This window comes from Cydia pomonella, chromosome 6 (assembly GCF_033807575.1).
Source record: "Cydia pomonella isolate Wapato2018A chromosome 6, ilCydPomo1, whole genome shotgun sequence".
Lineage (NCBI taxonomy): Eukaryota > Metazoa > Arthropoda > Insecta > Lepidoptera > Tortricidae > Cydia > Cydia pomonella.
Genome location: NC_084708.1, coordinates 8,308,483 through 8,335,094, shown reverse-complemented (window position 1 = coordinate 8,335,094; position 26,612 = coordinate 8,308,483). Strand labels below are relative to the sequence as shown.

The window sequence follows — 26,612 nt, the reverse complement described above, 5'->3', positions numbered from 1 at the left end:
TATGGTTTTAGAGTTCCGTAGTTTCCGTACTCGAGAGTTACCAAGCTAAAAAGAAGTTTGGAAGGCGGTTGTCAATTTCAATTAATCTACCGTCGGCAATTTAGGTATGTATGTATTTTGATCATTAAATAAGCTTTCCTCTTCATACAAGAAATTTGTTTTATGAAATGAAAACTTATAAAAACTCTATGAGTAGGGTCTAGTGTTATTTGCCTGCGGTTTTCTGTAAGGTGGAGGTACTTCCCCAGTTGGGCTCTGCTCTAGATCTGGAATGACATCCGCTGTGCTGTGCCCTACCACACAAAGCGAGATGACATTCACAATGACGTACCCGGGTCAGGTTTATGTATGATTTTTAGGTTTCTGTGTAATTTGTCAAACTAAAAATTAGATCAAACTAAACCTAACTCACTCTACACAGCATAAAACTCGGGAAATCATTCATAATACATATATTTTAACTATTTTATCGCACGGAACCCACAGCACGCGAGATTTAGCTTGACGGATTTTTTAAAAGAGGAATGCACATCTGACCCTTAAACGGAAGTACTAGATACAAAAAGTACTACCGATGTCGCGCTATTCGAACCAGTATAAGTGTAACCCCCGATTACGCATAATACTATTCACACAGACCAACGGTAGGCAGAATTACATAGAGGTAGGTAGTCTAACTTCAAACGTCGTAGACGTCGTCGTCATACTTATAAATGACCATGAAAACATTGTAATATAAATTCATAATTAAATATGTGGTTTTAAATTAATTATTAATATTATAGCACGGCGACGTTGTAAAATGCAGGTCAGCAATTTTCGGTTTACTCTATCCTCGTAAGGCCCACTGCCCTAACGTAGTATTAATTACTTAAATGTAATTGAAACTATTTTCTATTGGAACAGAGTTTTCTTTTGTTTAGTTCGATTAAAAAACAGTAGAAATTAAATGATTATTGATTTCAAATTCAACTGTGCGATTGCTGGTCAGGTCCCATCCCATTATTTGTCATCTGAGACTAAAGTCATTGTCCCGGTGGACTTTACCTAAATTCTGTTTAGTTGTAACGGATCTTGAACTCAATTACGCTGGTTAGCCGAGGTGACACGTTTGTAAACAACGAGAACAACCCTGCCTATAGCGCGTAACACCTGATGCAGCTGATAAATGAACCGGCATCCGCCGTGACTCATTGTTCTTATGCGCTTTCGTTACGTGAGCTCTTGTAATGTCCTACTTAACATAATTACACTCATTTAAGGTAAATACGGCTAGATTTGAACATATACATACTAATCAACGAGAATTACCTACTTGTATTATATTACTTACACAAACATCAGTTTCTAGCACTACGTCATCCGCTTGGAAAGTCCACTATATCTATTTCAACCGTTAGCAAATGATTTCCGTGGGAATAACTAGCCTCGTTGTTCAGGTAATAAACTACATATCTGTGTAACAACAAGTCGAACTAAAGAAAGTAAAAAAAAAACGATTGCGGTTATGCTTCGCAAGTAATATTCTTATAGCTTGTTGTCATTCCCAAAACTGATGGCTAATAGGTGAGCCACTAGGCTTTTAGGTCGTGCCAAAGAATTAGACATACATACGCTCGAAATACATAACCCTCATTTCTTTTCTAAACTAGTAGTGTGTAGGATTTGATACCAGAACTTCGGCTTGCGCCCGTGTCGAATACATCAGTGAGTCATGAATATTCATGATAAAAGACCTGCACTCTACAATAGACTAATTTATAAACGTCTCGTTATAACTCCGTAAAAACTTCGTCCCTTGGTTAATTATAAAAACAAGAGCTGTAAACGCATAATCGGATTCCTTTACAAATCTGTTAACAAAGCGTTTTGTAGCCGTCTCGTCTGTAATTCGATGTGCTTCAAACTTCCATTGTTTTGTCTCAAGATTTTACGCGCGGACATTTTTTAAGACAACAACATATATTTATTGTTTAGCGAGCCTTTGATGAGTGCCGGTAGTTTTCTAAAATGTCCGTTTCGAATTGTTTTCAACCTTATCCCTCTCTGTTAGATATTTTATTTGGATTTTAGAGTTTAACTTTTAACTAAAGTCAGAAGTAGTACAATTACCCGAATAATATTGCTCTTTTTCCGTTGGTCGCATTTTCTGCTCATTTTTTTATGCTTTTTGTTATATCTCGGTGAAATTCAGCGCCGTTGCAAACAAGTTATGAAATAATAAGTGTTTTTATTAATCGTTATTTTTATGTATATTCAGCTAACCTTTATTTGCCATTTTTGTCATATGCCAGAACCTTCATCACTTTTCACCAGATTAGGGAAGACCCTTATGTTCAAGTTTTAGTTTAGCTTGAGACAGTCCCTTGATATTACCTTTGAAATGTCACTCTTTCACTTCCAAGCTTATAGTTTTAGTATGATGTTATAGAATCTTTGGTAACATCAATTATTATACCTATCTATATATCTTTAGATCTTTTAAAGATACATGCGCACGTGTTCGAGATTTTAACTTGCCTTACACAAGAGCACTCAAAGGCATTATTAAATCAAAGTTAAAGTACTTACCTGCGATGTTACTTGAGTTGGCGTGCTCAAGTGCAAGCAACTTTATCACGAGGGAGTATGCACGGTGCAGTTTTGGCATGCATAAAGCTATTATGCAACCTTATTTTAGAAGCAGGTTTGAGGTTTTAGTTGTGTTTTGCGTACTATTACGTATATTTATGACTAGCTTTTGCCCGCGGCTTCGCCCGCGTACTAAGCAAAAAAAAAGGTTCTTAGTTTGACCCGTATGTTTGTATGAAAGCATGTAGGTATGTATGTGTGTCCGCGATTATTAGATTTAGAATCATGTTCTGAATAATTTTTAAGAAAAAAAAAACCGTTTTCAATGAGAGACGAGACTGGTGAAAGAACGATTATTGTTGATTTTTGATTTCATACAATGAAATTAAAATGACAGCGTCCTATGCCTAATTATGTAGGAAAGGAAGGAGGTTACATGTTTTTTTGTCACTGCACCCACCTTGACACATTTCAGATTTGCCCTATGGTTGACTGGTGAGATACCCGCAGTAGGGTATTCGACTGTATTTAAGATAAATTATTTCACACCATGCATGAAATAAAGCACCAGATAATTATTAAAAAAACTAATTATTTAAATATTTTAAATCTAATTTACTTAATAAACACAGCGAAGAGGACAAATCGCCAAACGTGTACTATGCGTCGTTGAAGAGTTCCATTCTAATCATCATCAGCAGTTCTACTTCATCAAATGTCACCTTTTTAAATGTAAATGCTTGATTTGTTAAAGATAATACAAAAATCACTATATGTATGCCTTTCACATTTGAAGAGTTCCCACGATACCTCATGGAACCCATCATCAGAACTGAGTTTTGACAAAAACGGAACCAATCTGTATATATATAGATTCAAGCAAAAAAAAAAAATTCAATATCGGTTCAGAAATGACGGAGTTATGAAGTAACAACCATTAAAAAACAAAACAAAAAAAAACATACACACCGAATTGATAACCTCGTCCTTTTGAAATCTTGAAGTCGGTTAAAAATGCATGAAGTAATAAAAGTATGCTTTCTTGCCATATTTTCTTTGTACGTCCATCTAGTCGTTGACATCTTATAATGTCATAATTTTAGGCAAATTGTTTTGTTAAGTTCCTTTTTTTTTCATGATAAGCACCTTTTGGTTATTTAGTATGTAGAAAAACAATAACCTAACCCTACCTAACCTTTATACCTAAGAACTGCTGTAAAAAGTAATTAAATAAACGTATTTGTATTTTTTGTAAATTGTACTAACCACTTCTGAATGTACAAATATTACATTCTGTAATGTAGCGATTGACAAACAAAATACACTGATCGAGTGGGATCGCTAATACTAAATTAAAATCACGATGTACTAAACTAAAATCACGACGAACAAAACGAAAGTCCCTAAACAAGTTGCAGCAGGTAACTACTTACGTTTTCTTACCAACTTTCTCTTTTAATTATGTGCGTACATATCCGATCTACGTGATTAACTTAGACTTACCTTAAATACCACTTTGCAAACCTGATTTCAATGTTTTCATTTGATGTTTGTTTCGTATAAACATAAAACAACCAACCTGTTTAGGCCCAGCGGCTTTTTCTACATGGGGTTTGACTGTAGTCTTAATTGAAAAGTAGTCAGCTAGGTAAGGTAGAGAAGTACTAGTGCTCGACGCTGCACTAGTACTCGACATGGGCACTTTATGTCAAAGTGACAAGGATTAAGTTCGAATACAGAAAAATCTTCGTTCAAATTTAACCTATATTTCCATGAAATAAAGTGCCCATGTCGGTGACTAGTGCAGCGTCGAGCACTAGTACTTCTACCTTACTCTCATTTGGATTTTCAGTAAAGCCGAAACTCGAAATAAGCTCGTGTTGTTTTATCATCGAATCAGAAAATCAAACAATATTGTGTTAGACTGTCTTCTGTATTCATAATGTATCCAAATTAAAACCCCTTTGTACACTACAAAATAGGTTAATTGATAAATTTAATTACACTCGAAGTAATGAAAAAGCGGCCAAGTGCGAGTCGGACTCGCGCATAAAGGGTTCCGTACCATTTGAGACGTATTAAAAAAACATCTACTTGCTAGATCTTGTTCAACATTTTACCACTTTGGACACACATTTTACCACTTTGGAAGCAACTCTCGCGCAAACTATTCAGTTTAGAAAAAAATGATATTAGGAACCTACATATCATTTTTGAAGACCTATTCATAGATACCCCACACGTATGGGTTTGATGAAAAAAATATTTTTTTTTTAAATTTTATGACGTATTAAAAAAAACTACTTACTAGATCTCGTTCAAACCAATTTTCGGTGGAAGTTTGCATGACAATGTATATCATATATTTTTTTTAGTTTTTTCATTCTTTTATTTTAGAAGTTACGGGGGGGGGGGGGGGATACACATTTTACCACTTTGGAAGTGTCTCTCGCGCAAACTATTCATTTTAGAAAAAAATTATATTAGGAACCTCAATATAATTTTTGAAGACCTATCCATAGATACCCCACACGTATGGGTTTGATGAAAAAAGATTTTTTGAGTTTCAGTTCTAAGTATGGGGAACCCCCAAAATTTATTGTTTTTTTTTTTCTATTTTTGTGTGAACATCTTAATGCGGTTCATAGAATACATCCACTTACTAAGTTTGAACAGTATAGCTCTTATAGTTTCGGAAAAAAGTGGCTGTGACAGAATCGGACAGACAGACGGACATGACGAATCTATAAGGGTTCCGTTTTTTGCCATTTGGCTACGGAACCCTAAAAAGGCGAAAGCAGATAAAAACATGTATTAAGTATTATTATGTTAGGACGTAAGAATCCTACCTCAATGGCTTCTGATGACTAATTTTGTAGCAGTTTCGTTTTGCTATTCCTATACGCCATACGCCAAGAACAGACTTAAAGTCTCGAAAGTAGTTTCAAATATCCGATGCCACATCAGGTTACAAGGTCAACAACTTTCGCCGTCAATATTTGTGTTTGGATCGGGTACGATCTTCGCAAGTCCCTTCTTTGAGTCAGTGCTTTCTTGTTTTGGTATATAATAGTATGTACAAACATATTACGGCTATTTGTGCTACAGTTTGCCTTAGGTTTAGGTTGCAAAGTCAGTCAGCTGCAGAACTATGCGGGCGTATGAGTTCAAAAAGATTGAACATTACATAATTATTTATAAAGAGTATTGAGGTACATATACTTTGTATATTTGTTAGAGTATGAACATAGATATATAAAACCTCATCAAAATAGATCCTGCAACTTTCGAGTTTATTACGAACTAGACTACAATTTAATTTAATTTAGAATAGTAAATTGTTTATATAGTTTGAAGATTCCAATAATTCCATACATCCATTTATTATACCTACAATAACAAAATATTGACCATACGCCTTTTTAGGCCAAAGCCATATAAAAAAATAACCCCAATTCCGTTCTACTTTCAAACATCCGATCGGCCCTTTGCTCTATGAAGTAAAGCTGTATTCACTGTTTCGGAACGGAACATATGTGGAGTTGTTCATATTCGTAATTGGGTTGCTTTGAGAGAAACAATATTAATGACAGGTAAATGTTACGAATTATAAAAAGAACTTAAGTACTTAGAGAACTTAGAGTAATTAATAGGTTTACTGGTAGATATAAAGTCTATCAAAGCGTAAATTGAAGTCATATGCGAAGTCAAGTATTGATTTTAGAACGTTACACTTGCGCTGAGCAAGCGTGTGTGAAGCCACTAGCCGGACATTTCTTTGTCAGCCTAAAACATAATGATATAACATTATAACAGCATTCGAACAATTCCGTTGGTTTCGGTGGCTAAAATTTAGATCTCCCGCTAGCGTAGCGTGTTTAACTTCTTTTAACGTATATATACTAAAATTCATAGTATATAAGTATCACAAACAGGAAAGCCAAGTAATAACCTAATTCCGCCTCTGACCCAATATCAACACTACATACGCATGTCGTATGTAACAAGTAGCAAATGTAAATAAATCTTGTTAGCAATTGTGTCGACTCCTTTCGCAAGTGGCTTCGTTATGCGTCGGTGACTGCAACCGAGAAAGCGAATCTGCTTATTATCATTATCTTGTACATAAACGGCAACAATTACGTAAGTTCCGGTAATATATTCAAGTAATATATTTACAAGCCGGCTGACCCACTTACCCCTGGCTTTGTTTTTGTTTTGTGGATTAGGACTGCTCATCTTGTTAAGCATGTGCCCGGTACAAAGAGATTACCTAATTTACTGATCCCTTTGCAGAAATAAGTGTTTGTAAGGTAAGTCATGGCTATTGCACGGAAGGTTCAAATTGAATCCAAAGAGTGTGTGATTGAGTGTGTATTGATCTACTTGACTGACAAATGTGTACAATGGATACGTGCCTCTACCCTTACCTTATCCGCTACTCATACATATTTCTAGAGTAAAATGCATTGATTTCATGGTAACTTGGCCCTAATGACTAAAGTTTTTCTATTCGATTACGCATACGGAAATGTATATTTGTAGCCGAATAATTTACCAGATCATAAACATAAACAGCTATCAGCTCGTAGAGGTAGGTTCAAGTTCTAATTGAGATCAAGTGTTCAATTAAACGATTCCACGCGAGCATTCTCCAGTTAAAAAGCAATCGAATTGAGGTCTTGTACTAAAACAGCTTGCATTTTTATTACACTGAACTAAAAACAGCCATGAACAGTTTATTGTAGCTATGCACATACGTCATTTGCGTTAACACGGTAGTACATTTTCCTAAGTAATAAATGCCGTGTCCTCGTGAAATTGAAGTAGACGTATACGACCCTTTGGTTTAGTTAGCATCGTGCGATTTAGTCATTCGGTTGCTCCATTCGGAGGGGGCTTTGATAAATCGCCAGTTGGGGCGACAGATGTTCGGCTACAGCTGAGGCCGCTTTGGACGCGTGGCCATTGTATAACTGTGATGCAGCGAGAACAATCACAAAACTTATTTGCGGAAGAAGAATTTTTAATTGATATATTAGGCATTAGGCAAGCCCAGCGGAATATCACGTTGTTTATTTTGAAGCAGAAGAGCCTATCTGGGTAAAAACAAACAAAGTACCTTTAGAAGCATGTAGATATAAAAAAACACCATTATTTGACTGTTTTTGTATATTTGTATTTGAACAGAAACAGATAATAGTTAATTATATCTCTTTAGAAGTGTTTTGAAGAGGAGAGACATGCATTTGGCTTTCAAAATTTGCATATGCATTCGATACATTTTGTACTTCATGAAATTGTTATAAACGGGTGATTATTCCCGTACAGATTCTTACTTCTCAAGCGAGCATTATTAGTCATAATCATAATAAAAATAGCGACATAATAAAATTTTGTCAAAGGCTTTCTATTTGACACGTTATTGCAGAACGGGACTAAGCCGCTTATCTTCGACTAATTATTGGTGTGCGAGTTTACAGAATACGTGTTATCAGTGTTATTTATCGCAGGGAGTGGTGCATTTGCAAATGTAAGTGACGCTGCCTCGAATCTATCAACCCTTTTGACACCCCAAAGTGTTTTCACACCCTAAAGTGGGGTTGGTAACGAGTAGAAGTTTATTTTAGGTCACGAACGCCGGCAGTTAATGAAATGCTGTCCATAAATTACCATAAGGAACAAGAAGGTACGGAAATTACTATAAAAAAACAATAATAAAAAGGTTAGATCCGGCATGAAGTCACTGATTTAGTACAAAGGCCGATTTTAATTATAATCCTTTATGTCAACGAATGGTGTTTTCATATAAATTCATATCATTAAGAAATAAAAATTCTATCTACCTGCAATTTTAAACGATACTTTTAAAAAATGTTCTAAATTATTTGTTAAAAATACAATATCTTTTTTGTTCCAGACCCTGGACTTCGACCGAGATGGCTTAGCAAAGCTAAAGAAGGCCATAAAGGCGATACACAATTCTGGAAATGGTATGTATTCGTGTTTTTCTGAGTCTAAAGACACCACTTTGTTCGTTATCTATAATTGCATATTTATGCCACTATCGCGTTATTAATAGCCGGCAAAGTGACACTGTTTGCTTAAATATGCTTGGCGCTTTAGTTAATGCAAATTTCTTCTTATTTTATTTTTTCAATCTTCAATTTTCAAAATCATAAAAAAATAAGTCAAACCTTCAATCGCATGTTCTAAAGTTTCAAGCGTCGTCACGGCAGTCAATACGACAATCACTTGCAAGACGAATCGTGTGTTCAAGATGAAATTGAACTAGTGTGGACACTGGACATACCTTTCCTGGCCCTAGTAACACGTTAATTTAGAACGCGAGACGCGTTCCGCTCCAAATATAAGCCAAACTGAATGCCAAGCGAGTTAAGTATGCATCGGACAGTTCAACTATTCCAGTCCTATCTATTCATATTGCTTCCTCTATCCCCTATTTTTAGTCGGAACGAGAGTCGGGAATACAAAACAGTAGATCCATATTTATCTCGCGTTCTTCCGACAATAATGTGGGGGCGGTATTCGATTCGTTTTATGACTGCTTGTGTCATTGCAAGTGTTATGACACGTCATAATTTTCTAATGACAAAGTTAGGCAGTTGTCTGGCTACTTTCACATGACACAGAAGTTGAATTACCCTCATGGTATAAAAATATGTGCTTATTTATGTATCATTTACACACGTAATACGTTATTCTGGGCGCTAATGAACTAAGTGTTCGGAACCTAGGATCTATTTGTAAGGCTTCTATTTTCATTTTCAATTGTGTTTTTATTTTCCTCTCTTTGTACGCATGAGTGTGTGTGTAAGTGCTAACATTACTTTTTTTTGTACCTGCTATGTAACCACTTAAGAGTTCCTGTAATTGGCTTTCTGTTTTAATCTTGTTGTCATATTGTAAGATAAAAGCTTTTGGTTCTCTTTGACATAAATTAAAAAGTTAAATTTCGCGTGAAGGAATGTTTTCGCTTGGCGATTTAGACTTCATTAACTTGTATAACGTCCATACTCCATATAACGTCCAAAATAGTTAACCAATCAATATTTAAAATCCTAAAAGTTATGTAAATGAACAAAAACTTTACGAAAAATTTACTTAGTATTCTGGACCAACAATTGTTTAATGGCTAAATCTATTACTTAGAATTGAAAACATACATTAACCTTGTGTTACTATTGTTAAATGCGTTACTGTAGTTCGGTTACTGATTTACCACTCATAGTCAATACGGTAGCCCAGAGGCTGAACAGACTACTGAACTAGGATGACCGAAATATCGCAATAATAGGGCTGTCTGTAATTTACCACCGATATTGGGAAGGGAGTTTAAAGCGCTCATAGTCACGCAGTGCTTCTTGATTGATAACGGTTGATGACAATGATTACTTGATAACGGGCCAGGTTTTCGCAACTCGACGTCTATCGCTTATTTTGGGCGAGAGGGGATAGGCTAATCTAGCCAGCCCAACTCCTCAAGAAATCCTATCAAATCATTCAAATTTCAAACCTTTGATGTTGAGTAGGATCTCGGAGAGATCCGAGCTGTTTTGCCCTGAACGGAGCTACTCCATTACATTCCAGCACCACCTGAGAAGCTGTCTCTTCTGTCTTGCATAACGCCAAACAATTCTACAAAGCCCATTTTATGTTTAAGTGTAAATCTGAATAGAAAACTGGGCATAGTCGTTGCACTCTTGTCGGAGTGGTCGGACCAAGCGAAATTCACTATGAATGGTATCAAGTTCTTGTAGTATTAATATTATTAATATCAAACCAAGGTGAGATTAACACTTTGACCTCCTGGAAATATATCCAAAGAATGTACCCAGTTCATGAGCCTCTCCTTTAGATGGAAAATGGAAATAAAAAGCGGCCAAGTGCGAGTCGGACTCGCGCATGAAGGGTTCCGTACAATTTAAGACGTATTAAAAAAAAACTTCTTATTAGATCTTGTTCAACATTTTACCACTTTGGAGTCTTTGGACACACATTTTACCACTTTGGAAGTGTCTCTCGCGCAAACTATTCAGTTTAGAAAAAAATGATATTAGGAACCTAAATATCATTTTTGAAGACCTATCCATAGATACCCCACACGTATATGTTTGATGAAAAATTTTTTTTTAAATTTTATGACGTATTAAAAAAAAACTACTCACTAGATCTCGTTCAAACCAATTTTCGGTGGAAGTTTGCATGGTAATGTATATCATATATATTTTTTTGATTTTTCATTCTGTTATTTTAGAAGTTACAGGGGGGGGGACACACTTTTTTTCACTTTGGAAGGTTCTCTCGCGCAAACTATTCAGTTTAGAAAAAAATGATATTATAAACCTTAATATCATTTTTGAAGACCTATCCATAGATACCCCACACGTATGGGTATGATTAAAAAAAATTTTTTTTTTTAATTTCATGACGTATTAAAAAAAAACTACTTAGTAGATCTCGTTCAAACCAATTTTCGGTGGAAGTTTACATGGCATTGTATATCATATATTTTTTTTAGATTTTTCATTCTGTTATTTTAGAAGTTACGGGGGGGGGGGGACACACTTTTTACCACTTTGGAAGTGTCTCTCGCGCAAACTATTGGGTCTTTCCGCGTAACAAAAAATACGCGACAACGAAAAAATAAACTATTGAATTTAGAATGTGTCTGAATGTAGAATAAGCAAATGAGGGTAGCAGAACAAATTTTATAACCTTAAGTCAATAATAAGTCAACGGTTGTCATAATTTCCGACATTGTAAGTGCTGCTTGCGGAATCAACTACGAACGTAAAATAAGTGATTATAAATATTACGACTTTAATTGATTTTTACGCAAAGAAGAGGTAAGTAACCTTTATTTATCTGTTGTCTATTAAATTATTCACGCGGTACTTTGATTACAATTATCATAAGTTGAAAGAAAATTATGTAAGAGGAGAATGAAAATTGCATGTCGTTGAGTAACGTGAGTAACGCAAAAAACAATATTTTTCATTTACTGTACTGAAGCTTTGGACAAATGAACTTATATTGAACACATAGTATATGATTTGGCTTAGATGATGTCATTCTCGCGGTTTATTTCTCCGCAAAAGTGTTATTTTAAAGAAATACTTGACTTGGGATACTTGTAACGTGAGTCACAGTGAATCGCGTTATTGCTACTGTAAAGAGAGTTACTAAATATTTTAATGTATTTTGGAGCTACAATGCCTCAATCAGCGGCAGAAAGGGCAAAAAGAAGAAGACAGAAGCTGAAAGACGAAGGAAAGTATGAAGAGTATAAGAAAAAACATAGGCTTGCCGTCACTGGCATATCAAAGTGTCATATAATGTATTGGCATTGTGGTAAGTTGAAAAAAACACAAATATCTCAAGCATTCGACAAAGGTGTAAAAGAAAAACCAGGTTATTAACCCCAAATTATACATTATACCAAAATGGAAAACAAGATGACATAAACCCACTAGCTGAATAAAAAAATATAATTTATAGCCTTTATACAATTTATTTTATCTAATTCTAATAATAATAAGTAAAAAATATGCTATTTGTTTGCTAGAAATGATAAAAAAATATCAAAATATTCTAGGTAGTCGCAAGTAACGTGATTCACGAAATCGCTGTAACGTGAGTTCGTGAGGTTTTATAGTTTATTTTAATAAGTGTGTATCTTTGATTTCATTTGGTTAACTATTAAAGAAGCTTGATTATTTATGTAATTGTGTTGTTATTTTGTTAAAACAAATTCATTCAATAATCAAAGGGAAATCAATAAACACAAAAGGCGAAAAACTCCGTGTCCATTTCTTGTAACGTGAGTCACAGAGTTATTTTCTACTTTTCTCCAATTTCCATAATTTGTTGGAGAAAAAGTACTTCGACAATTCATTCGCAGTAATGTACTCTGTGATATTATTATCAAGTTTTCGAGGTAGAAAGCTCTTGATCTCAAATATACGACAAGATTGTTAGGAATAGTGACTACAAAGTAACGTGAGTCACCGTGGATTTACCCTATTCAGTTTAGAAAAAAATGATATTAGAAACCTCAATATCATTTTTGAAGACCTATCCATAAATACCCCACACGTATGGGTTTGATGAAAAAAGATTTTTTGAGTTTCAGTTCTAAGTATGGGGAACCCCCAAAATTTATTGTTTTTTTTCTATTTTTGTGTGAAAATCTTAATGCGGTTCATAGAATACATCCACTTACTAAGTTTGAACAGTACAGCTCTTATAGTTTCGGAAAAAAAGTGGCTGTGACAGAATCGGACAGACAGACGGACATGACGAATCTATAAGGGTTCCGTTTTTTGCCATTTGGCTACGGAACCCTAAAAAGATATTAAATTGGAGCGAGTAGAAGTTCTACATAAAAAAACTCGCTCTATTTTCATTGTACATGCAGATAGTGTAACTCTTATTTGTACTGATCAAGGTCCTCCTTAAAGAAGAATGAGCCTTTCAGTTTGAATAAACTATTGATTATTTTCAAGATTGTACACATGCAGTTTAATTAAACGCAGAGACAATTAAACGGCAAGCGTTCTAAATATGGAAGTATTGCGTGTCTTACCCACTTGGGCGTAAAGAACTGGAACTCCAATAAGGGTATTAAGATGCCGTAAGTGCATGCAATACAGATACACAAAATGTATACTGTAATTACTGGATTTGTCGTAACTTTTTATAATTAATAATGCTATAGAGTCAATGATTTACCAAAAAAATATCAGGATTTTTGAAGTTTTTACCTAACTGTGATCCCTATTATTCATTCGTCTCTGGAAATACTTACTTAGACCAATATGGCGAATGAACAATCGATAAATCACCGCTTGGATTAAAACAAGAATTGAATGTCTGTCCGCTGTCGCGAGTGCATTTCCCTTACCAACTTGTCCAGGAAAGTGGGTCACGTCTGGTTTCGCTCGCCACAGTACGATGGTTACGGCAGTACTTCAAATAAGTTTCATTTCTAGACTAAATGCATCTGAAGGTGATCAGAAGCAATCAACTTATTTAGAATCTTAGATAAGTACACATTCATTTGTGTAGCGCTTTGAAGATGATGCAACTATGCGTATTTACACTGATTAATCATTCATTTAGAAGCTTTATTTGAGCATACCAAACTAGTACAGTCACGGTTAAAGACTTAATGTTATTCCCCGATTATAATTGTGATGATGTTTATTTTCTGAAAACGTTCCCCTTACCTATATCATACAATATACTATATTGAATATAGAAAAGGTTTTGGAAAGTGATTAGTGTCGTTTAACTCGCAGTACAGATTTGTCAAATCTAACATGACAATACGAGGCACTTGAGCCTTGAGGCACGCGTCGTCTTGAATGATACGATCTATACAGTAAATTATTGATCTAATTAAACAAGGAGCTATTGTAGAGAATCGAAAGTTATACTGAAAACATTCTCGAAGCGAGTATCTAACACCTGCTGCCCACCCTAATGTTTAGCGAATTTGATATTTAGCATTCACGGATACACGGTTTTCGAGGAGAATATTTATTGCGGTCAAAATCATTGGGATGCCCGGTCAATAAACCTATTGTAGGCGTGAAGCTCGTGGCTCAAATCAATCGTGACGTGGTTACCAATAGTAAAAGTAATCAAATACGTGATATTTTCGTTTATTCGTGCAGTTGGAATATGTGTTTTCAAATTAAATGGTACTTACTTACATAAGGTATTCATGCAATAAAAGATTCTTCACTCCCAAACCAAAACAAAATCAGTTCCATGTCACCGTAGTTTATTATTCTTGTATCATTTAAGTCTTTTGCAAGTAAAATAACATGTAAGTACACACTGATAGCTAACCCTAACGACAAACTTACAAAACAACACATCAGTGGTATTACCTAGTCGTCTTAAAACAAGTAATAATGTTCGAGCCGCTTTTAGTCATCAGTTAGGTTAACGGATTATTGTACTAACAAATAGCGTGGCGATATTCGTCTATCTGATAGCTCTTTTATCTTCAGATACCTCTTTATCAAAGATCGACGTCACCACAAATACTCGCGATAGGTATAAAAAAATGCCGAAGCGCATAATCCATGTTGCAGAACTGCAATCTGTTCAGGTTCAACTTTCCAACGTGGGTTTGTTTACTGCGGCTGCGCAAGCTCTGGAACTCGTCGCGCGAGTTTGGATTGCACGGAGCCGGCAAGGTCGTGTGCGCAAAAACGACCTAATGAAACCTTAAGCATTCCTATACAATGACTTATGTTGTGTTTGAGGAAATGTTTATATTTTTTCTCGATACCTCGTTAGAGTGGTCTAAGATTTCGTAGAATTTCATTTATCTCTGTCATGGATATCTAATAGCAAAATTGCTTCGTGTTGTTAAAACCGGTATATACCTGTATATTTAGTATATTTTAATAATTTACTAAAAAATGCCATTTGCCAGTTTTTTTTCTTAAACCAGTAAATATGTTAGGTTAGGTCATGATTCATGAATGTTGTGATGACATTGACAGTTCTGATAGGTTGGTACAGCATGCAAAAGGAACGCGTTTAAGTATTAAAAAAATCGATTCATATTTATTAGGTATTGATACTTTACTGATTTAATAATAATATATACTGATCTAGGAATTCACGAATTCGCATGGGAAAATTAAATTAACGTTGCGTAGTTTGCGAACACGTATGAAGTTTTCCTCTCATTGGAGACGTGTACTGTACTAGTTTAAGGTCAACCAACCATTTTATGTATAGCTTTAAAATTTTCCTCTGCCATTCTTCAAATATTGGCAACTAATATGGATGCGTTAAAAGCAAAATCACAACAATGGCACTTTTGGATCTCTTCCAAGACTCGACCATTTTATTGAATTTATAATCTGCCTGCTTTAGATTTATGATAAAACAGCTAAGTATGTACTCTTCCGCCTCGCTACCCCGCTGGTCTTTTGTTTGTTATTGTCCATCAACAGTGATCAACATCATATATATTTACAGAAGCATATTATTGTCATTTTCAAAAATGTCTTGAAAAATTGTCCTTGGCTAAAACGGCTCAGAAACTTTACTAAGATCCTAAAATGTCTGGAAATAGTTGGTTTGTACCCCCACACTTTGTCCGCTAAAATTTTGCTACCTTTTACTTCATTTTGGCAGTAGTTAGTAACATTCACTCCCTCTATTATACCGCGTACTTCGTCCTAATAGCCTAAGACTCGACCATTCCATACAAACGGGAGAAAAATGCCCCGAGGAGAAATTGAAAGGCGAGAGGCTCTCGCTCAAAATTTAGTATTCAGATGCCGTCGGGATTGACTAGCAAATGTGGGCCTCGACACGGAGCTCCATTCAGCCCTCTATTTTCGTGTTTTTCCTAAACTTGGAAGTTTCATTTAATTAAAGTTGATGTAAATAAATGAATGTTTCTTAGCTGTTAATGTTTCTCCGCCAACTTATTTGTGCTTAGCGGTATTCCGTATAACCACGTACATTTTTAGGTGTTGATTTAATATACTTATGTTCAAATCAAACCATGGCGTTATCACTAAAATATATAGTTTTTAATGAATAAAGTAATTTCCTTGACCAATCATCGATTGAACGGTTTTGTAGTTTACCGTGAAAGTGATTGTGGTCGGAAAATATACAATATATAATATGTAGGAAAATTGGAATGGAACTTTACAAAAACATGCCATTCGTCTCTGAGCTCGCACATAACGAAAAACAAAGCTCGTAACATGCAATGGCTAAAACAATGGTGCATTTTATTAGCCGCAGTTTTATTTGACACAACGTCGGAAACTCGAAATCCATCTGTTCGTCTAGACAAAATCTTTTTACAACATTTGCTTTTATAGGATAGCAATTTGTATGTTGACCGTAGCTTTCATTTACGTATCTGTTTATTTTTACGATGTGATGAATATAGTCACGAAAGAGTGTATCGTGGTGTTTAATAGGAGTTGCCATAAATGTAAACAAATCAATTCATCTGTCGTCGTCTCCATCCTTAATCACTTAACTTTGTTTGTACAGTCAGCATCAAAAGTAGCGGATCAAATAACGCTTCATAAGTATCTACCATTCTATAACAACTTAACAAAAAGTGATTTCTTTAATATAGAACAACTAAGACTGCAAAAGATATGCTTTGGAACGTGAATTTTAGAATTTTTTCTGTATTTAAAAAAGTTATCTGGGATGTCAGATACTTTTGGCGCGTTGTTTCATCCGCTACTTTTGATGCTGACTGTACATCGTTTATACTCGTTGTATGCATTGCACATTTGATTGTAACTACACACATTCATTTTAATTATTTAACCGATTTCTAAGAAGATTTCTGAGATTCTATTTTAGAGTAGGAATGTATTTCTTATGTATGTTCGTATTTTATTTCATCCTTTTTTTTTAAGTCGGACGTATTTATGTAACAAAAGTTTATTTCTGAAAAGTGTAAACGAGGTAGAGTTCTCGATTATTCATTTGCCAATTTTATGGCTAAAAGATCTCCTGTTTCCATTAAGATCTTAAATATGTGCAATAAAATCTAAAAAGTTTACAATTTTTGTTATTACTATATACAAGTGACACCTGTTTTATTGTTTTTTTTTATCCATTGAATTCATTAACGTCTTCGATAATACCTTCTTTTTACTATTAAAACTTAATAAATATACCTAGAGCAATTAAAGCATCAAAATTATATGAAGCTCTTAATGAACGCTTATATAAAGCAAGAAGGAAATATTACAGCTACTAAGAAACTTACCCAAGCTTATTAACAACGAGAGTTAATCCAGCTGCGAGACTAATTAAATGTCCAGCAAGGAAGACGGATTTCGTTTAGTAGGTACTCAACAGATTTATACGGACGATGAAACTTTATAGCTGGTAAATCTGGTCGTTGCGTAATATAAGTTATGGGACAGAAAGGGGATCTCTAAAGCAATTTAGTTACTCCAAACCAAACACTGTTTTGATATTATTCTACATGCTTGTTCTTTATCACAATAATCCTTTTGTGAAAATCTAGCTGAATGACAGTCGTAGTTACGTTTAACTACGAAAAGTGTCCGCACTAGCCTGAATGAGATATCGGATCGGAACTTCGTGAGGAACGTCTTTGATATACTCAGAACGATGTGACTCTATTGTTTCTAATTCCACTTTTCTACGCGATTGGTTAACTACGGGATTAAACTATGTATTCTAAAATGCATTGTTTTTGTTCCAGCACACGTGGACAACGAGATGTACCTCTCCCGGGCGCTGGAACGCCTGGGCGGGAACGCTCTGAGTAAAGACTCGGAGCCCGATATCGGGGCAGCATTTTTCAAGTTCGCTGTGGTCACTAAGGAGTTGTCCGCCCTTATGAAAACGCTGGTAAGTCCCGGTCTTAGATCACCTCAGCCAGCGAACGAAAAAAACATAGAAGACTAACGTCAAACAAAATATCAGCGTAAAAGTGGCCCCACTATTAAAACACGCAATAATAATAACGAACCAATTGCAACTCGTCAAAGTTCAGGTCTTGTTTTCTTCGACGAAACTTCATTTGGCCATGATTAGCCAATTTAAACCACCCGAACTACGATTGGTCTATTATAAAATGAGGCGCTGTGATTGGCTGTAGCGCAGCTCTAGGTAGACGGTTTCATGCAATATATATATAGACTAGTTTTAAATGCAATATTTTTGTATGATAATTTATTATTTTATTTTAAAGGCTTATTATTTGTTCGTTTATTAATTGCACGATATTATTAATTATTGCACGTAAAGGCAATTAAGCCTTCGAACCAATTAATACATTGTGTCGTTCATCTTATATGGCACCTGCGACGTTTAGTTAGGTGGCACAGAAATATGTCAGATGTAAATTGGAATTATGGATTTTACTCTGATCAAGATGAAAACCGATATCTCCGAGGATCCGAGAGGCCTTTTATTTACGAATTTGAGATCAAAATAAAAAATGCCGCGAGTTTAATTTTAGAATTTTTCATCCGATCAAGGTGAAAATCCATATCTGAGGACCCGAGCGGCCCTTCATTATGATTCTGAAGTCATGGTAAAAGCACCCTCCATTTTGAATGAAACGCCCGATATCTTGAATATCGCCATTTTTGCTCTTATCATGATCATCATTCATCATATAAAAGCAAACACGGAGAAATTTAAGATGTCGGGCGTTTTTGCCAAATTTGACCTCAGAATCATAATGAAGGGTCGCTGGGATCCTTAGATATCGATTTTCATTTCGATCAGAGCTAAAATGCAGAAATCCAAGATGGCGGGCGTTGGTTTAATTTTAACCTTGTATTCATTGTAAAGGTCCTCTAGGATCCTCAGATATCGATTTTCATCTTGATCAGAGCAAAACATGCAGAAATTCGTATTGAACACGTCGTCATAGGAACAGTTTGTATGGGAATAGTAAATTACTATAGGACGGGAAACGAAGGGTTGCAGGCCAAGTAGATATAGACAGCCGAGCGTAGCGAGGTCGGATAGGGATATGCGGCCGGATAGGGATATGCGGCCGGCAACCCCCCCGTTTCTCGCCGAGATTTGTATAGTGCTTTTCTCAAACTTGCAATGAAATAATTTAAAAAAATAGGATGATGATGATGATTGTTATTACTACTGTCGAGTTATTGAATGGGGAACGAAAATTTGATTATTTTTACGCTACGACGCACGGTTTAGGAGATACAGCCCTATAAAGATTTCTGCATGACTGAAAAAAAAAACTTTATGGGGCTGTATCTCCTAAACCGTACGTCGTAGCGCAAAAATAATGAAATTTTTGTTCCCCTTTGAAGCCCTGAAACGATATTTATTAAACTCAAAAAAGAAAAAAAAAACACGAAAAAGACAAAAAAAGAAAAAAAAAACTTAATGGCAGAATTTTGCTTATAGGTTTTTTTGGTTGAATGCCATAATTTGACGTTTAAAAACAAAAGAAGGTTGCCTTACAGGCCTAGGTGTGTAAGGCTGTATGAAATTCCTTTACATATCATCTTCACTCATCGCACCTGATATGTAGTATTTCCGGACCTAATTTGAAGTAAGTCATGTCAACATTTCATTAAAAGTTTGAGAAAAATAGCATTATTGTTTTTACTATTTTACTCGTATTCTTTCCATAATTTTTCACCGTTCAAACCTTCCCTGGACCTAGAAATATTCCAATACCAAAATTAGCCAAATCGGTCCAGCTGTCCGCGAACTTAACGAAAAGTTATAAATAGCAGCCAGATACCGGGACTTAGTAAGAAAGTACACATAAAAAACCTCCACCTACAACGGCGACTCGTATTTACGATCACAAATTTAAATTATTAAAATATCAACCTGAACAAATTAAAAATGAAAGTTTCTTGATATCAATGGTTGTTTAAAATGCATAACATCATCCCCATATAAAGCCGGTTGTGATCAAGAGAAATCAAATTAATATGATCCTAGCTAAACTATACGTGAAAAATAATCCCATATTTTTTCCAGTGTTTGTTGGAACGACTAGCACATCATTTATCCGCACAATAAGGCATAATTCTTTCGTTAAAGATATAATTTGAATACTTCTTACTATGACTGTCACAACGGGCCGCCATTTGCGAACTAAATAGCTCCGCGGCACAAAATTGACGCCCCGCCCGCTTCGGCACAATGTGTGTGGGGTCATTTTTCAGAGCTAGTTCGACATCTATGTTTATTATCAATCGCTGACCTCAGCTATTTACAAGTTCGAGCATACATTTATATAATTAAGTTTGGGAGTGCGACCGCTTATTTTAAAAAATTCAGTCGCTAGGTATAGTACAATTTTTCCTACAAATGTATTCTAAATAGCTGAATATTCATTTAAACTGACTGACTGGCGAAGAGATTGTTTCCGTATCACTACTATTTAGGTGCATGTCAGATGCACATATCAAGCGTCATCCTTTCGTCAAAAATTTGCAAACTGTTGTACTGAGGGTAATAAAAATTGTTAAACTCAAGTCCTCCAGTAACTCCGCTTCATCTGAAGCAAACTCGACGTAAAAATTTCTCGTACTAAAACTGCGACTTACATAAGTTTTTTAAAGACTTGCTATTCATAAAGCTACGAAGGCGCTATATTTTCCGTAAAACTTTTATATAACTTTGTTGCTTGAGATGTTGTATTTACCTACAGCATTTGGGACTGTATATTAAATAGTTCATTCAATTAAGGAACTTGAACTGTCGTTAAAGTGCTTCCTCGCTAGAGATATCAAGTGTTCGTGTCCCGGAACTTAATACATACTAAGTAATTAGTGTTCTTCGGAGCATTAAACTATTCATTGGGTATTTACGTGCAAGAACATGTTGGGTTTTCAGATGGTCAGTTATTAGATATGCCGAGTGTAAGTAGAATAATACATTTAGGTCACACTAGATTAGAATAGAAATAGGCAATATAATGACTGAACCTAAAATGTCACTTAAATAACTTAGTGTATTCTACTGAATCCAATGTCTGATAATTCTAAAAATCAGCATCTATTTTCGAATTTACCCGACACTGGGAATTGTATACACCTTAAGTTATTGCATTGTGCACTGGCATTACTTTGTAATTTGTTTGTTCCTACTTGAGTTTTTTTGCATCACTTTGCTCACACGTAACGTATGTCCAACGCTTCCTATATACTAGAGATTTTGCTACAGATACGGAAATATTGTATACGTTTACGAGTACTATCGGCCGCCATAATTACTATAAAGATAGGTGACTGTTCGTATGAATAGTATTAATTGAACAATTCTTTCGTAGTACAAGTTTCGTACTACGCACATTCATATCTATGTAATAATACACGCCGTATAATTGCTATCTTTAAAAAAATATTAAAAGTTAATTATTAGGTTCCTAAACGTTACCGAGTCTATCCGCATAATATTAAACCGTAATTGGAGAAAGCAATCAAGATGAGTTATGGAATTTTCAATTTCAGCACTGAATTTTAGAATCAGTTTTAGCGTAATCGTGATAAAAATTGATTGCTTGGGAAATCATTAAAGCTAAATGCTCATAACGAAGCAATAAATTAAATAACTCAGTTAAATCAATTTCACTCGCCTGTGTTTTGCTCATTATTTTAAACAGTGCGTTTATGACTGGCATTTCTTTGATCTGTCACTTAAATCCTCTTTACAAAGGACCACAGTCAATATCACTACTATTATGATTTCTCTAGCCATTCGTAGGCGTGTAGGTAGATATGTAGTGGTCTTGTGATGGTAAGGTTGCTAGAACTCTCGAAGATGCACTATGTTGCCGGCAAAGGGTCTTGAAATCCTCGAGTCTGAACTAGGGTCACTGACTTGCATATGAATATGACAAAATATCTGATATTACAGGCGCCCACATGCTATGGTATCCATCCCCACCACCAGAAAGGCTATACGCTTATTTGCCAAAATAAATAAAAAAAGTTTGCCATTGTATTTTAGTTATTGAGCACTGTCTCACTGATAGAGTGAAGCGGTAGAAAAGTGTACCGAACAACCAGTTCGCCGCCACTAGCATGTGCCCCAGTTTCGCGTGTTTGCACAAAACTGGTACTATCCTTCCTCGTGCCGAAAAGTCGTATCTCCATACGAAGTTCATTAAGATGTACGGCTTTTAAGAATAGCAATATTAAGGCCGCTAACCGGCAATGCACGCCTATTGTACATTTCGATATTTTTCATCTGACTGGATATGGATCATTTGTTGTTCAATAACTTGTGTTTAGAAAGCATAATACAGTTCTTTACAGTAAACATTTTGACATTTAATAGCAGACTAAATTGAACGACTGTTAAAGTGCTAAATAATGTATGTTATTCCGCTAAAACCCGGGATCTTTACCGGTTTTAGATTAGGTATAACCGGTTATAGTTGTATTTCGCTATTTATATCACTAAAGTTTTGATTACCGGTATAATCTAAGCTATAATCATGTCTATTAGCGATTTTGCCATTAGACAACAATACCTGTATTTGACATGTTATCCTTAAAAACCATTACCGGTAATACATGTCAATATCAATACACTCCTTTATTTGTTTCTTCGAATATGTTGTGCTTTGCCGTATTGCTAAATAGTCAGAATATTTCAGACTTAGTATTTTCGCTAGGCTTTTCGCTTTCGAATAAAATGAAGAACAGAATAATAGTAGACACTTCAGCCAGCTATGCGGAATGTTATCGCGTACATTACAATATTACACCTATGTGTTGTGATTTAGTAGTAGTGTCTGATTGATATCTTATTTTTCAAGTGCAATGAATAGCGGTATTGAATAAAGGTATTTAATATTGTAAATAGTCTATATATAGCGGAAATAGTTTGACAATCTATTTACAGGTATTAAATAAAACCGGTTGTACAATCCCTGGCTCAAAGATTGTAGTCAGTACATAAGTGGCTGAGGGGTCAGAAATATCCGTTGGCACTGATTCGGCTTACTGTTTTCGAATCTTGGAAATATCCTTAATGCTCAGCGGTAGCAGCATGGTTCCATTTTTATCACTTGTCACTATGCCCGTCACTTTCGCGCTTATATACTTGTTAGAACGTGACAGACATGGTGACAAGTGATAAAGAGCCGACCATCTTAGCCCCACAGTTGTCTCAAAATAGACAATCTGATGGGACTGTCACTGATGTTACTAATTTCCAATTTGACACGATTTCGTGGTAGCCTGGAGAAATAGCTCTATTTCACTAAGTTTATCTAAATCGGTATTGGAATTAAATGAACCATCAACCGTAACACACAGTTTGTAAACTAAATTAAACCCTCCTTTTGCCTTGTTACGTATCAATCATAAAGTGGGTCGTAATTTCAAGAGCAAAATTTTGTACAACAACATGCAAAAGTAAACACAAACACACTTTTTATCTTTTTTGTAATTCTGAAGTACATGGAACCGAAGCTGGTAAAACTTATTTTCTCTGAGTAATCAGTTTAGACTCTTTGTAACATCACAGCAAGTTCAACCGACTGTTAAATGAAAAATACTGTAATAAGTAAGAAAAGCGCAAGCCCTTACAAATCCCTGTTGCTTCATTGTCATTCTAATCGCTTACCAAGTGCGAGCTAGTTAATCGCTCGAAAGAACCACTACAAGAACATTCTCTGGTTAATTGATCATGCATAGTTGCTACGTATTAGGGAATGCAAAAACCGGAGGTTTTTCAAAACCGGTTTTTTCTTCGGTATTACCACAAAAAAAAAACCGAAACCGGTTAAAACCGGTTTCGGTTTTTAGAATCAACAATTCTTAAATTCATCGCCATAGAATAAAGAAAAGATTGCTTCACGTGTAAAAACGAATGCTAGTATAGTACGAGGGTTGCTACTTATATATCCGGAAACAAAAAAACAAACGTACACGGCTGAAAATGGTTTTATTGTTTTTCAAAGTATTCCCCTTGATGATCTATGCACTTTTGCATTCGTGTGAACCAATTTTTGAAGCACTTCTACCACTCCGCCTGAGGTACCTCCATAGCGTGTTGTTTGAAATAATTTGAATGCGTCGACAGCATCTTCAGCGGTCGAAAATCGTTGACCGCGTAATTTATTTTTTATATTGGGAAATAAATAAAAATCATTGGGTGCCAAGTCAGGGCTGTACGGCGGATGACCCGTTAATTCCACATTTTGACCTTCCAAAAATAGAGTTGTTTCGCGTGACGTATGACAGCTGGCATTGTCATGATGAAGAATGATTCTTCGTCGCTGGTTATAATTTTACGAATTTGTTCAAATACTTCCGGTAAGCAAATGGTCGTGTACTAATCTGAATTAATCGTTTTACGGTTTTCTAGTGGCACTGTAGCTACATGGCCATTAATACCGAAGAAGCAGGCCACCATTTGTTTCAATGTACTTTTTGCACGAGTAACTTTCGTAGGGTTCGGCTCATTTTGAAACACCCATACCGTTGATTGTTGCTTCGTTTCGGGATCGCATGCAGATCCAGGATTCGTCACCTGTATAGATGTTATAAACGGCCTTTGAGTCACAACGGTTATATTTTTTTTACATTTTACTGCACCATTCGACGCGAGCATCTTTTTGCTCCTTAGTTAAGTTGTGCGGTATCCAACGCGAACAATTTTTTTTACAGCTAAATGATCATGTAATATGCTATTAATGCTAGTCATAGAAATACCCAGAGTCGACTCTATCTCGCGGTACGTAACATGTCGGTCGTCCATTATAAGTTTTCGCACAGCCTCAATATTTTGTGGTACAACGACCGATTTCGGGCGACCTGCCTTAACTTCGTCCGTAAGCATACTACGTCCACGATTGAACTCACTAAACCAGTGATACACAGTAGTTTTTAGATGGAGCTTCATCACCAAAAGTTGAAGTTAGTTTGATCTATGCACTGTTGTTGCGTTAAACCACGCCGAAAATCATAATAAATCATAGCACGAATATTTTCACGAGTGAGTTCCATTCTTGCAACGAGATGACATTTAAAACCCGTCAAAAACAAAACACTAGCGTTAATAAGAAAGAAAAAATATACCGGTCATTACTTAAAAAAGTTCAAATTTTACCATGGAGGTCAAATATACTATTTAAGAAGATTGTAATCCCGGTTTCCGGATATATAAATAGCAGCCCTCGTATATACCACGATTTTATCACGAAATTAAAGACAGAATATCTAACTATTTTATTGTATTGTATGGGAATTGTCAAATGACTTAATGTTATTTGTAACTAGGAATAGGAACAAACCAATTATATAAAATTATTTTTTTGGTTTGTTGTTTAGACATTGTCATTTGTCATTTTTTCTTAAATTTATGACAATATCAATTTATAATTTAATGTTATTTGTCTTAAATCAAATGGCCCAATCCGAAATCTTCCTTTAAGTGTTTCGCTATCTTCTAGTATATTAGAAACTGATGGTGTTAGCTTAAACTGGGCAAACACAGGTAGTCAAGTAATTCCATTCTTTAGGGTTTGAACTACCCTTTCCTATTAGTGCGAAAGAGACAAAAAAGGTTGTCGGTAAGTCGTTATCACCGAACCAACAAAAGACTAAAGCTGCCATTGATATAATTGATTACGCGGAATTTTTCACCAGCGCATCGCATAATAAAATTATAAGTAAGACCTTTTATACCCATTTTTATTAAAAAGTACTACTATACAATTCGTACACCAGCACGGATGTCCTGCCACTGCCAATACTTTAAATTATTTAAATCTTTCGTATTTTTGTATTTTGTACCGTAAAAATTCATTTAGCGTTACAAATGATCAAACTAACACAACACCACATTATTTGATTTGATGTCGATTCAACCTGTTTAGGACCGATTTACACCCCTTATAATGAATAAAACATGCAACTTAGTTAAATAAATAAAAAACCGAAAAAAACCGAAACCGGTTTTTTCAAATTCTAAAAACCCGGTTTTGGGTTTCCATCAAAAAACCGGTTTTAACCGGTTTTTTCGGTTTCGGTTAAAACCGGTTTGCATTCCCTACTACGTATCTCGAGGTCTCATTACATTGGTTTTCTCAAAGAAGCTCAGCCAATGAGAACACGTTCAGCCTTCATAATCCGGGCCGTGACGGAAATTGAGTCATTGCGGGAGCGACTATCTCCAGGGATCTATGGCGCGAGGAAAAGTGATACTTTCCCGTCTGTCTACAAAACATTCATTTAGTCACCGCTGATGGATTTTTACCCAAATGAAGAACCTGGGAGATAATTTTATTCCAGTATACGTAACATCTCATCTCACTAAATAAAGGGACATACAGTTTATGGACTGCTTACTCGAACCGTTGTATGATTTGAGTAAGTACCTACTTTTTCTTCTCAGTCGTTACATCAAAACTTTAACAATATGACCGATCATAATGACGCGGTCGAGGTCCATATAGACTGCTCTCTCAATGGAACCACAAGCTTTCTTAATGGTGTTAGTCTTACTACTAG

The 26,612-nt window shown here is 35.5% G+C and overlaps 1 protein-coding gene across 2 annotated transcripts in view; it reads left to right on the top strand.

Moving 5' to 3' along the window:
- The window catches only part of LOC133518856 (arfGAP with SH3 domain, ANK repeat and PH domain-containing protein), a 79,610-nt gene that overhangs the window by 6,564 nt on the left and 46,434 nt on the right, over positions 1-26,612 (top strand). For both annotated transcript variants that reach the window (XM_061852599.1, XM_061852600.1), the window contains exons 2-3: positions 8,492-8,564; positions 17,843-17,991. In XM_061852599.1, the coding sequence (XP_061708583.1) occupies positions 8,492-8,564; positions 17,843-17,991 (222 nt within the window). The remainder of the gene's footprint in view (positions 1-8,491; positions 8,565-17,842; positions 17,992-26,612) is intronic.